Here is a 12267-nt window from a genome sequence, read left to right as displayed (position 1 = left end):
GGTTGTGACTGGGGATAGAAACGGGTTGGAGGCCTTTTCTCCCTCCTCACTGATTCGGACCTTGATGGTTGGTTTTAGAGAGGTAGTTTGGTGGATTAAGACATGAACAAGCCTTGATGTTTGATTGCTTCATAAATGTACGCAAGTTGTCTGGAAATGCAAGAAGATAGACTCTACAAAGTTATACCAACGGCGTTCCCTATTCATGAAAGCCTGTCCCCCTTCATTTCTTTGGACGGCTCACCCTCAATCTTCCTTTACTATCAAGTTCGATACGCGTGCCGCTGTGCTTTTCCTTGACTTCGTCGCCCGAGTCCTCATGCAAGACAAGCCGGCCGCTGCTGTCCCGCTCGACCCACACCATCGAATCGCCGACACTCGATCTTCGATGTCGCGACTTGGAGCGCGCCGAAGATGCGCGGCGGTGGCGCGATCGATGGCGCGATGAGCTGTGTTTGGACTTGGAGCGGCGGCGAGACCGCGAGCGGGATCGCGATCGCGAGCACGAGCTTGACGACGAGTAGGACACAGTTGAGCCGCCAAACATGGGCATGATGGACGACGGATCGGGAAGATATGTCGGTATTGACGCATTGGCTGACATGTTGACGGCGGTGTTGATCGAGTTTGCAAAGTTCGGCGCCATGTCCGACCCGTAGACGGGCGTCATGGGAGGCGCAACCGCCGCATATTGCTGGATACTATCGACTGGCGGCGATACCGTAGCAACAAATGAGCCTGCGCCATAGGGCATGTTGTACGACTCCGGGGGAGGAGCAGCATCAACAATGCGCGCATCCGGGTGGATAGGTGCCGATGTAAACAGGGGATACGGCACATGGACGGGCTGCGGCGGGGGTAGCGGTGAGGAAGGAGGAGATGGGCGCTTGGAAATGGAGCGCCGGCGGGAGACGGAGCGCCGGCGGGGCTCGAGGTCTGCGTGAAACTCAACATCTTCTTGGATTCTCTCTTGTGTTGAGTGCTCAATGACGTCGGTATTACTATTTTTGTTTCGGCGGCGAGAAGCAGACTCCCGGATATCTAGACAGAGTTAGTATGACCAGACAAGAGATTCTTGAAGAAGGGAAAGACGGACATGTTTGTTTTTCCAGGGGCTTGCGGTAGTCCTCTGTCAGGCGCAGAAGTTCATCGATTTGGTGCTGTTGTAAAGCATATTCAATGATAAAAGAATGGCCCTAATAAAGGTGTTAGTCTTCCCAAATATATCCTCGAAAGAAAGGCTAATGTGCCTACCTTGATATGATATGGATAGCCCTTGTCTTGAATGATATCCTCTTCCACATACTTGAACGGCATCTTTGTTGTGCCGCGCTTCAGAACCTCTTTACGCTTGGAAATCCGGCTTTCTCGGGAAGGTGAGTCGAGGCTCGAGTCGCGACGAGAATGACGATCTTCTCGGGAAAATCGAGACATTTGGTGTCTCACATCATCAGCATGCGAGTTATGGTCGTGCTCAGAATATCCATCGAAATGGCTTATTCTCTCTCGACTAGAATAGCGGCCGCGGTCTTCATGGCTACTATATTCATTATGTTCGCTAGCAGGATAGTCAAAACGCCGGCCGGGGCTACTGTACCGCCGACGGCGCGAGGAATGAAGCGCCATCTCTCCATCAACTTCAGGAGGGCCTTGGTCAAGGAAATCAGGTTTGGTCCGGGTTGGCTTGTCGTCGAAAAAAACAACGCTCGGGGCTTTGAACTTTGTATGATAGTCTTCAGGGTGAAGAGCCGGGGCAAGATATGGCGCTTTTTCATAACGACGACGCTCACGTTCTTCAGTTCTGTCTCGGTCATAAGTTCGTCGACTTCCAATACCTAAACGGTTATGGTCATCATATGAGTCAAAAGAAGAGCGACGGCGCATCAGTGGTGGGGGGCTCCCGTCCAGAGAGTCTGTGGGTCGATATCGAGACTTGGAGTCATAAGGCCTATACGAAGACCGAGTCGGACTCTGGTGTACAGAAGCATGGCTTAGCTGTGGAGAGAGTGGAGGGGATGGAGCCGGGTGGCGGTACGCGCTTGAAGACCGATGACGGGGAGAGCTGGGTCGGATAGAATAGCGCTGATGAGGAGAGGGCGATCGAGAGTGTGCTGCATCTATTCGCGAGGGATAGTATGTGCTAGTGCGAGGAGGGGAGTGCATTCGCAATCTTGCATCATCGGAAAATATAGTTTCGCTACGGTATGGGTCTCCATCACGGGCTGGAGAGCGTGAGTTCCTACGGCTCGTGCTTCCCGGATTACGGAAGCGGCCTGGCGATGGAGACCGAGAGGGGGCTCTGTCTCGCAAACCACCGCTAGAGGGCGGGCGACTCGGCCGGCGTATAATATCTCCGTTGTCTTGATACTGGCGAATCCGTTCGGGGGAGCGGGACACGGGCCGGTCCTGGAAGTTCATCATGGGCGGGGGCGAGCGAGAGTCGCTTCGGCCGCGACGGTAACGTTCCGGTGAGCGCGAGTGGGGGCGAGAAAGAGAATGTCTTCTTTGATCTTCATGTTGACTAATGCTGCCACGGCGGTAGTTTGGGCTTGGTGAACGCCGGCTAACGGGGCCGTCTTGGTCTCTTGGGGCCCGATCCACAGGGTACCGGTCCCGAGGTGCACGGTCTCTGAAATCAACAACGCTCGGGCTTCGATCTCCAGGTCTGGAATCCTCCACATCGCCGGCCGTCGACTTCCTAGTCTTGGACCTATCACGGAGCAAGAAATCCTCCAATTTCTCTTCGATGTTGTGCAGTGCCTGCTCAAATATCTTGTTCTCGACGCCGTCGTAGGCATCGCCGTAGGCCAGGCCATCATCACTGTCTTTCTTGCGGCCCATTTTGGTGGTTGTGGGGAAAGCCGGTTGTGCAAGCGGTATCAAAGGGTGTTGTCTGGAGAAGAAGATGGTGAAGAACAGAAAGTTGAGTTTTTCGAAAGTAGATACAAGATAAAGAACACAGTCCGATATTGCGTCTTGGGGTTGGGCTGCCAGGATTTTGGCAACACTCCCAGAGAACAGCGAGTGCCACTCCTCGATATGTATACTCGTTTCCTCCCACCAGGCAGCCGGCAAAGAGTCACCGGGGACTTGGTAATACAAATGTGTATGCCTGTACATCCAGGTCTGTATCCTCTGTCCAGAAGCCGCCCCTCCAGCCTCAGCAGCTCTCCCCGCCCATCTTCCCGTCACTTCCCCTCCTCAGAAGAACGACCAGAAGTGATGTCACATCACGTCACATACGCCACATCCCTGCAGCTTGCCTAGTTGAGGTTTGTTGAACGGGAGCCAGGGTTTCTGTGCTGATGTGGGTGGGTGTGGACCCCAGCCCGACAGAACGTACAGCCCATCACTGCCCCCCCTCCCCCCAAGGATTCGCCAAAGGCAAAGATTTCAACCCAGCCTCCATTTATGCTGCATCTCCACTGCAGCCGCAGATGCTGCAGATGCTGCAGATGCTGCAGATGCTGCTGGGCTTTCCGAGAAGTTTGCCATCATCGGGAACGCGATGACTCCAGCTTGCCGAGCCAGCGGGGCAGCAGCGGCCTTCTGGGTCTCACGCTGGTCCTCGCGTATTCTTCTCGTCTCGGGAGAATCTGTAAGCTCGTGTCTCGCTCACATAATGTCTTGCCGGTTTTTTCTGGTTGGTGCAGCGTTGTGGATGGTGCTCTTTCGCACAGTGTTGGACAGGCGAGGCGATGATGGTGCAATGGTGGGTGGATTTTTTCAGATAAAGCTTGTTTTTGGCCTGCGGTACAGGGCGAAGCAGGCTTGTCATGGAGTGTGGTGGGCGTTTTCTAACCCTAGAATTGTGAATGTTCAGACACGCTGTTCACAGCGCACGATTCTAGGGTTAGGTGGCGGGGTAAAAGCCAACTACATCTTCATCCGATCGTGAGTGACAGGCGATCCTTGTAGAGGCGCCGTTTTTTTTCCACAATAGTGTGCAACTTTGATTCAATTATTATTTCCCTGATTCTATTCTGCTACCATGTCAGCCGTCGACGAGCTCGAGTCTACCCTCAAATCCTGGACCATTGGTACAGATACTGAAGCCTGCCAGAAACGTCTGGATATCCTGGCCGACACAACAGCTTCAGTAAAGGAGTCGCTTTCCGGTGGCAATGGGACGCTGGCGACAGAATTGGTAGAAAAGGTTGCCGACTCCTGCAGACAGCGTATGTAACTTTTAGCTTTCATCGATAATAGCGACGCGATTTCTCTTCCAGCCGCTCCGCCACAGCATCACGCGATTCTGCCTGGCCCCTTTCTATGTAACTGCCGCTCCGTGTTCGATCAGGATACTGACTGTGTTCTCTCCAAAGCCTCATGGCGTGAACCTGCTGGCGCTTCGGGCTTCCTAGAGTTCATGCTTTCCCACATCAATGAACCAGCTACACCGACTGCGCTCAAAGTCCAGATTCTGCGCTTGACAGGAAACTCATGCGCCGAGAGAGGTACGTCAGCATGGCCCGGCTAGTCTTTGTGATGGCGATACTGATTCTTGCTGGCTGTAGATGACAACAGAGCCCGCGTTGTTGATGGGGCCTTCATCCCCGTGTTAGTGTCGCAGTTTTCAAATCCAGATGTCATGAGATTCGTAGTGCCTGTGCTGTACAACATCTGTGTCGATTATGGTAGAGTCCCCTCTTGTCTCCCGTCTAGTCTTGTCTCGCTCTAACACAAATCTTCGGTCCAAAGAGCCCGCTCAAAAGGCTGTGTCTGAAGCCAAGTTCAGTGCCAGCGTCACGACCATTCTGGGAGGGCCTCTGGCCGCCCATGCTGAGCCCTCGCTGAATCTCATCTCCAAGCTACTTGGTATCCTCACCACTCACGGTATGCTGCCCTCCTGAGCCGTGATACAAAATACCAATTGCTAATCCACTGCAGAGGTTGAGACTGATGAGGCCCCTACTGACCTGCCCCCGATCCTCCTGGCTCTTGCTATCCTCCCTGATCTGATTGGGGACTTGGACGACTTTGTATCAGTTGTCTCTACTGCTCTGTCCTACCTGGCCGCTCCCCGTTTCCAGCCCAGCATAATAGAGACCCCCAATGCCATGGCCAACCTGCTTGCTGTTTTTGAGGCTGCTCACACCAAGTATCAACTGGACACTTCCGACGAAGAGTCAGAAGAGCCCGAAAAGCTCAGACAGGCGCGCTGGGCCCTGTTCAACGTCCTCTCCGACATCTCTGCGCTCCCCGAGTTCGCTACAACCTTCCCTCTGGACAGCACCGTGTGTACAACACTCAAGAGCTGGATCGCGCCCTCTCGTCCCACCAGCCTTGCAGCAGCCGCCTGCATCTCTCTCGGCAACCTTGCACGCAGCGACACAGTCGTGACCACCATGGTCACCGACACAGCCAAGATCCACGAACCCCTCGTCGCCATTCTCTCCGACAGCTCCATCAACGACTCGCAGCTGCTCCACGCTGCACTCTCCTTCCTCAAGAACCTTTCAATCCCGCCGCAGAACAAGGCCATCATCGGCAGCTCCGGCCTGCTCGCGCCCGACATCCTGCCGCGCATTTGGGAGCGCGATGTCAACCCGCAGGTGCAGTTCGCTGCCATCTCACTCACCCGCCTGCTGCTGACCGGTAGCCTGCCCAACTTTGCTCGCCTCTACAACCTCTCAAAGACTGAAGCGGAAAACTCAAACGTTGAGGGCAAGACCAATATCCACCGTCTTATCGAGGTGTTCAAGCGCAGCGACGCAGAGCCTACGAAAATGGAGGGTGCTCGCGCTATCGCCGCCATCTGCCGCCTGCTACACACTTCTGGCTCCGCCACTGACACTAAGACGTCCACGTCCGGCTCTTCGGAGGGAACACCCCCCGTCGTCCCCAGCGAGCGCACTGTCTTCTACGCCGCACACAGCGTCATGGCCGAGCCACTCTCCTTCCTTGTTGGCCAATCCAAGTTCCCCGTGCTGCGCAGCGAGGGCTGGTTTGTCTTTGCACTCATGAGCCGGACACTCGAGGGCGCCCAGCTGGTCCAGCGCGTCGTCGAGGTCGACGCCGCCATGGACGCACTGACTGAGACCGTGACCGGCGTCAAGCCGCCACCAAAGGACGCTGCTGTCCAGGAAATTACCGATGCCGACGAGGAGATTGAAATCACTGACTCGGCCGCCCTTGTCAACGGGTTGACGCTCCAGGCTCAAGGTCCCACGGCCCCCCAGGCCCAGGACGGCAAGAGTGGGCAGGCTACGGCACGCGTGGACCGCGAAAATGCCCTGGTCATGATCTCGGAACTGACCAAGCAGGTTGGCGATGACATGTCTGCCACGACCAAAGCTAAGCTACTAGGTCTAATCAAGCGGGGCAGCGATCTACTTCGCAAGCCCGAGTAAGCATAGTCACACAGGCTTCTTGGTACAATACAATTCGCTCGAGTTTCGTTTCACAAAAATACCACACACACACAAGCAACCTCGAAAACACCGGAACAAGCTTTTTCATGTAAACCAATATTTTGACATCGTTATATGAATGCCAATCAGGACAAAAATCATAAGACAATACGCCATAGTAGTAGGAACCCATAGGAAGCCAATCCCGTTAAAAAGCCATGCGTTAACCAGTTTTTTTGATTCATCTTCATGATTGCTGCTGTTGTCTTGGAGGATGCAAAACCGTTCTTTATTGCTGTTTCCCTGTCCCTTACAAACTAGCAGAAATCGCTTGACCAATGTACCCGCCAATGCATGCAAAGAGCATTCAAAAGACGAGATTTTTTTATTTCTTAGCAGCCTCGGCCTCAGCCTTGTCTCTTGCCCGCTTCTCACGCTTGCCGAGAAGTCTGGCCTCGCTCCGGGCCAGACGCAGCTTGCGGTAAGCACCACCCTCAATGGGTGCGGGCATCTCGGAGGTCTTGATCTCCTTGACGGTGGCGTCGATCAGGGGAGTGCTGTGGGTGTTCTTGGCCTTGATGTCAACCTTGGTGATGTCAACCTCGGAGTTGGGCAGAACAATCAGGCGCTTCTTGTAGTCCTGGAGGATCTCAATGTTCTTGGCGATGCTCTCCTCAGACAGGTTCTGGCGGCGGGGGTCGACAGAGATACCGATGGTGCGGGCGTAGCGAGCGGACAGACCGACAGCCTAGAAAATGAAGAGTTAATGGCAAATTCTTGTGTATACGAGTTGTGCCGTATGTCGCTTCATATTCTCCACCAAGTCGATAAGTTGGCAAGGTTGAAACCGAATGTCGAATTTTTGCACAAATGTGCAATAGCCGCATGAATAGCTCTCTACATGAGACTGGTTTGAAGAGACTGACTACATGTTGCTGAAAAGTAAAACATTCGAAAGTCGTCGGTTTTGTCGCATTGGTGGAGTTTATGGTGCGAGTTCGGCTTGGCAAGAAATGTTTACCTTCAGCTCAGAGAGGGAGAAGCCACGACCAGCGCGCAGACGGCGGTTGTACTTGATGGTAGGGCAACGGACGACGGGGCGCAGGAGACCCAGAGGGCGGGGAGCGACGGCGGCGGCCTTGGTCTGACGAGCAACACGGCGAGAAGCCTTCTTGCCGGCCTATCGAGTTTGCAAAAAAAGAGTATTAGTTAGCATAACCATGGCAATATGGCAAGTCGTCTCCATTTCGCACAGGGAGAAAAATTCATCAAGTCTTTGAATCTCGGTCGTCGTTTGGGTTTCCGATTTTTTTCCCTGTGCTGCAAAAATGTTGACGATGGAGTGACAGCGGTTCTTCTCACCTGGTCAAAGTGCACCCGCACACGACGCTGCCAATCCTTGCGGAAGTGGTTGCTGATAATCTTCTGGTTGTGCTTGATCGCCATTTTGTCTGCCCGACCAGTGTATGGTTGATCTCGAAATGTATGGAGTTGTAAGGTGAGGGTCAGCGACTAGCTGAGATTTCTAGACGTGGTGCATTAGCCCTAGATGCTTGGAAAAAAAAAAGGTACGTACCGATATTTTTTGGGGTTGTGCGCTCAGTTGTGTGGATGGGGCTGCCTCTTCACCGCCCGGCAGATTACTCAGCAAGTTTACATCACGTGAAGCAGTTTTCTAGCTCAACTAGACATGTTATCAGTAGCCAATGGGGATGATTATCGATAAGATGAGCGTGGAAGTGGGGCTGGCACTTCGGAGGGTCGAAAACTTCAGCGGAGTTAATGTCATAACATGACAGTGGTAGCCGGCCTCCGTATAGCTTGACCTAGCAGACCCGTCTTTCTACTTCAATCTAATATATTTCAGCCGTGTCATCTGATATTCTGTACCTCTGCTGCAGTCTTCTTCTTCCGGGTACCACCTACCACCTACATTGCTATTCTTCTCAGTGCTCACTACAAAAACTCCCTGTGGCGAATCACATCTCCGTTTTATCAATTGTTCCATTGATACTGCGCAATAATGTCGGTTCCTACTAGTCCTCGTACCGTCGGCACTGCGACCCGGTTCACGCCACAGACTCCTCAAGCTCAGGCTATGCCCCCAAACGGCGCCGCAAGGGGTCCTGTTGGTGAAACCACTGCGCAGAGAGTAGCTCGGTTGCGAGCGGCCCATCTCGCCGCGCGTGAGGCGCCTCTCAGTTCGACGGACCAGATGATCCTTAAGGGTCGCAAGTTCTTTGACGTCATGCACCGTGTAACCCAGCGTGGTCTGGTTGGTCTTACTGGTCAGTATAAGCCCCAGTTCCCAACAGCACTCGGCTGTCTTGTTTCTCTAGAGCTGGATCCCCAATATCATAAGGTTCACGCTGACTGTATCTCTCCACGTAGCTATCGCTTTTGTTTTCACCGTCTACGCTGCCTTCGACATGATCAAGTTCAACAAGCAAAGAAAGATGGAATTCCTCGAGGCGCAACAGAGGATGGCTTCCGACAGTTTGGAGGCTGCCCGTGTTGCATACATCAGTGGCAAGGCCACGCCCGAACAACTACAGATGGTGGAGGCGGCTATGGCTGAAGCCCAAGACAACAAGCTGCCCCCTCTTCTCAACCCTCCAGCCAACCCCATCAAGTCGTCGATATGGGACTCTGTTGACAAGAAGATGCAAGAGGAGACGGGCGCGTCGTCTGTCTCTGTTGCTGCGAAAACGGCGTTTGACAAGGAGGCTCAGAGCCAGCAGACTGCTTCAGCAACGGCCAAGCCGACGAAGAAGTGGTGGTTCTTCTAAGTCATTCCCGCAAGTACTAGAGAATGGGTACGGTGCAGACAGTCCGCTCCTCTCTTCCGCCCAAACAAAGAACGCCATGTGCATTGGGTTGTAAAACATTTAAAAAGTCTGCCTTCCTTGAACAATCTGGAGGCCATGTATCATACCGAATAGGCTTAGCATTAGAAGGCGTTTATGGAATGATTTGTTGTTAAGGATTTTGTTGTTGGCTGTTGTGGTTCCATTCAGGCCTTGTCATTGATGTCGCACCAGGCAAAGCGGGCCCGGCCACCTACATGTGAATGGAATGAATGAAGGTTTGTGTCCTTGTACTTGTATATGTGTGTGCATTGTTCGTGGCTCGAGCTTTTCAGGGGAAAGCCAATCATCAATGGTACGGTACACACGCGAGTTTATGGCTTTGGAGAAAATCATTTGTCTGGCATCGATTGATCAGCCACTTTTCTTTTATGCCTATTTCACCGTGGGCAAACAAAAGTCAAAAAATCAAGTGGCAATAGATGAGGTTGTCAAAATGTATATAGGTTATCATTATACAAGGGATCTCTCGTGGCGAGAGTAAACAAGCCAACAGAAATTCAGACTAAACAAAAAACAACACTCCCAAAGATATCAATGAGAGAACAAAGTTGAGCCGCCAAATTAGACAAATGAAACATGAAATAGAACGCCAAAAAAAGAAGAAAAACAGCCCCGTTCCGTGATGAGTGTTCTGTCCATTAGGACTATGCAATGTCCCCCCAATGAATAAATCGTATCGTTGACGCCAAAAAAAAAGCAAAGACAAAGGAAATAAGTTGGTACATGACATGTTCAAACGAACATTGTAGTGTGTGTGTGTACTTGCCGTTAATGACAGTATTCTTGTCCGGGTAAATGGTGTGTGCCTTGGTAAGATTTCATCAAAATGAGTCTGACACTTGCGAGATGCAACTCCAAAGGAGAATATGGTGTGAAGGGTTTTGGGCTGTAAAGCCTGGTTTTCTTATATGACAATGTGGTTGAAATGACCAGGAACCTTCATTTGGCACTTTTCGCAGTCCGAGCAGTAGCCGATACTGAAGCTTCGCTTCATACCGGGTTGCCAAGTCCACGAGTTGACTGTGTGGCGAGAGCGGTTGTGGCCCTTCCATGATGGTGATGAGCTAGAATCCTGGGAGGGCGAAGAAGGCTCCTGTAGAATTGGCACCTGCATTTGAGGAGGGAATTCGCGCTCAGGGCTCTGCTCGTAGTCCATGTCGATATCGACGTTGGCCTGTTCTTGGCTAGCACCACCAAAGCTCAATTCAGGTGATGGCAGACCAGACTGGTCCAGGTTGTGGGAATGTACATTAGCCCAAGACGGATCAGTTTCGATGGTTCTGGGAATGCTGGTGGTATCATCGACATTGTGGTAGGCTATGGCTTCATGCTCGTTAGAGAACTGACGGGAGCCGTTCAAATAGGAGATGGCAGGACCCGGACCAGACCATGACCGATGTTGGGTCGGGAAACTGGTGTCAACCGGGGTGGGAATCTGATTAGCAAACGAGCTTTGGGGGTCCTGACGAGCGAGCTGCTCAACATTTGAGTACAGAGGCTCGGGTGCCAAGGTAACGTTGGCACCAGAGGCGAAGTCAAAGCCGTCTGGAACGGCAGCTACACCGGTAAAGGTGGTTTCGGCAAGGGGTTGGCAGTTGAGACGTTTCTATGGAGCAGAATGAGTGTTAGCTGTATGAGAAGCAGAGTTTGATTTAGCTGCTCAGACCGCCTACTTACGCTTCTATGCTCACCAAAACCGGTGTGAGGAGCGGCAGCAAAGTCCGAGGCGTCGTCGTCAATATTGCGGGGTCTCTTTCGGACCAACAGACGCTGGCCGGGGATCAGAGGCGTGGTGTTCATGATGATGATGATGGGTGGGTTGAAAGTAGTAGTGGTTTTTAATTATTGTGGAGTTGATTAAAGCAAGAATAGATGGAATTATGTAATGACAAGATCACGACTGAACAAGTCTTGCAAGCCGAATTATTGTGTTTGCGAATGGGGAAAAGGTCGGCTTTGGATTAGAGGGCTGATAAATATGTACAGCAGCAGGTTCACAGAAAGCGAGTTTTAAGAAGGGGTTGGGACTGGTGAATTTTTGTCGGTCAACAGAGAGTCGCAATTATGTGGTGGTTGAAAAACAGACGGCTGCAAAAGAGGCTGGCTGGCAAATGGCTGTAAAAGAAGGCCGGAGGAGACAGAAACAGAGCAGCACTGCGGGCAATTAAGCAATAATGCGAAGAAATATGCAGCAGACTCAATAAATGTCTGGGTCTCTGATCGGACTTTGGTGAGAAGATATTCCCATGAGGGGGAGAGTTAGGAGAGAAGGTCGGAAGAGGCTCGAAAAGTAGGAATGAGGGCCTTTATGTGGGAATGGGATGGACTAAAAGATAGCACAGGTATGTGTGTATGTATGTAGTGGCAGGAGCCTACGTATGCAAGTACACAAGTATACAGTACAAGTAGTGTACAAGCAATTGCATATATCTATGCAAGTGAAAACTTGTGGGAGGCTTGTATACTGCGGTACTGAGAGACGGGGAGATGAGGAAACCCAGAGTGGCAGTCACCTGAAAGACGCTCAATGCAAGCCAAGAAGCTGCAGAAAATAGAATGGCAATGGCAGAAGAAACGACGAGACGAGATACAAGCAAGAGCAAGCCCACTTTTGGAAGCCACTTTGAGAACCTCAGAAAGCAAGGGTTGAAAATTCGCACAGAGAAAAATAGCAAGAAGAAAAAAGAAAAAAAAAGAGGGCAAGTCCGCCAAGGCAGAAATCGTGGGCTTGTGACGAATGGATGCTCCAGGCAAGACCAGGGTTAACTTGTCCTTGTCCGTTATTGGGGCACAGGCACAGCCGCAGACTCTCGAGACCCAGACACTTGAGACTATGAGAATCAGGGCCAGGTTCGGGCGGCGGGTGGCGGGCAGCTTTGCTTTGCAGCGGAGGGCTGAGCTGTAGGACTCGGACAAGAACGGGTACTTCCAGCCAAAGGGAGCAATACTTGGATGCTGAAGCACTGGATAGTCGCGGCGACAGGAATCAATCTAGTGCGCCAATACGAACCAACGACTTGGAGCTAGAATGCGAGGGGTAAAAG

At 52.1% G+C, this 12267-nt stretch overlaps 5 protein-coding genes across 5 annotated transcripts; 2 read left to right on the top strand and 3 right to left on the bottom strand.

The window, feature by feature from the left end:
- Positions 1-223: 223 nt before the first annotated feature.
- On the bottom strand, positions 224-2841 carry BROUX77_003713 (uncharacterized protein; the record flags this gene model as incomplete). The annotated part of the gene is made up of 3 exons (XM_073748395.1): positions 224-1041; positions 1097-1196; positions 1255-2841. 3 exons carry the CDS (start codon positions 2839-2841, stop codon positions 224-226), a joined length of 2505 nt encoding a protein of 834 aa, XP_073606138.1.
- A 1150-nt stretch (positions 2842-3991) lies between these two features.
- Positions 3992-6353, top strand: BROUX77_003712 (uncharacterized protein; the record flags this gene model as incomplete). The annotated part of the gene is made up of 5 exons (XM_073748394.1): positions 3992-4178; positions 4326-4457; positions 4518-4637; positions 4702-4836; positions 4891-6353. The coding sequence occupies 5 exons, from the start codon at positions 3992-3994 to the stop codon at positions 6351-6353; spliced, it is 2037 nt and encodes a 678-aa protein (XP_073606137.1).
- Positions 6354-6738: 385 nt separating this feature from the next.
- BROUX77_003711 (uncharacterized protein) lies at positions 6739-7799 on the bottom strand (the record flags this gene model as incomplete). Its single annotated transcript, XM_073748393.1, has 3 exons — positions 6739-7101; positions 7375-7533; positions 7716-7799. 3 exons carry the CDS (start codon positions 7797-7799, stop codon positions 6739-6741), a joined length of 606 nt encoding a protein of 201 aa, XP_073606136.1.
- A 577-nt stretch (positions 7800-8376) lies between these two features.
- On the top strand, positions 8377-9142 carry BROUX77_003710 (uncharacterized protein; the record flags this gene model as incomplete). Its single annotated transcript, XM_073748392.1, has 2 exons — positions 8377-8641; positions 8745-9142. 2 exons carry the CDS (start codon positions 8377-8379, stop codon positions 9140-9142), a joined length of 663 nt encoding a protein of 220 aa, XP_073606135.1.
- A 985-nt stretch (positions 9143-10127) lies between these two features.
- Positions 10128-11023, bottom strand: BROUX77_003709 (uncharacterized protein; the record flags this gene model as incomplete). The annotated part of the gene is made up of 2 exons (XM_073748391.1): positions 10128-10829; positions 10901-11023. The coding sequence occupies 2 exons, from the start codon at positions 11021-11023 to the stop codon at positions 10128-10130; spliced, it is 825 nt and encodes a 274-aa protein (XP_073606134.1).
- Positions 11024-12267: the final 1244 nt, after the last annotated feature.

The sequence above is a fragment of the Berkeleyomyces rouxiae genome (genome assembly GCF_048999995.1).
Source record: "Berkeleyomyces rouxiae strain 22BRR77 chromosome Unknown BrBRR77_ptg000003l, whole genome shotgun sequence".
Taxonomy (NCBI): Eukaryota; Fungi; Ascomycota; class Sordariomycetes; order Microascales; family Ceratocystidaceae; genus Berkeleyomyces; species Berkeleyomyces rouxiae.
This window is presented reverse-complemented; position numbering and strand designations above follow the sequence as displayed.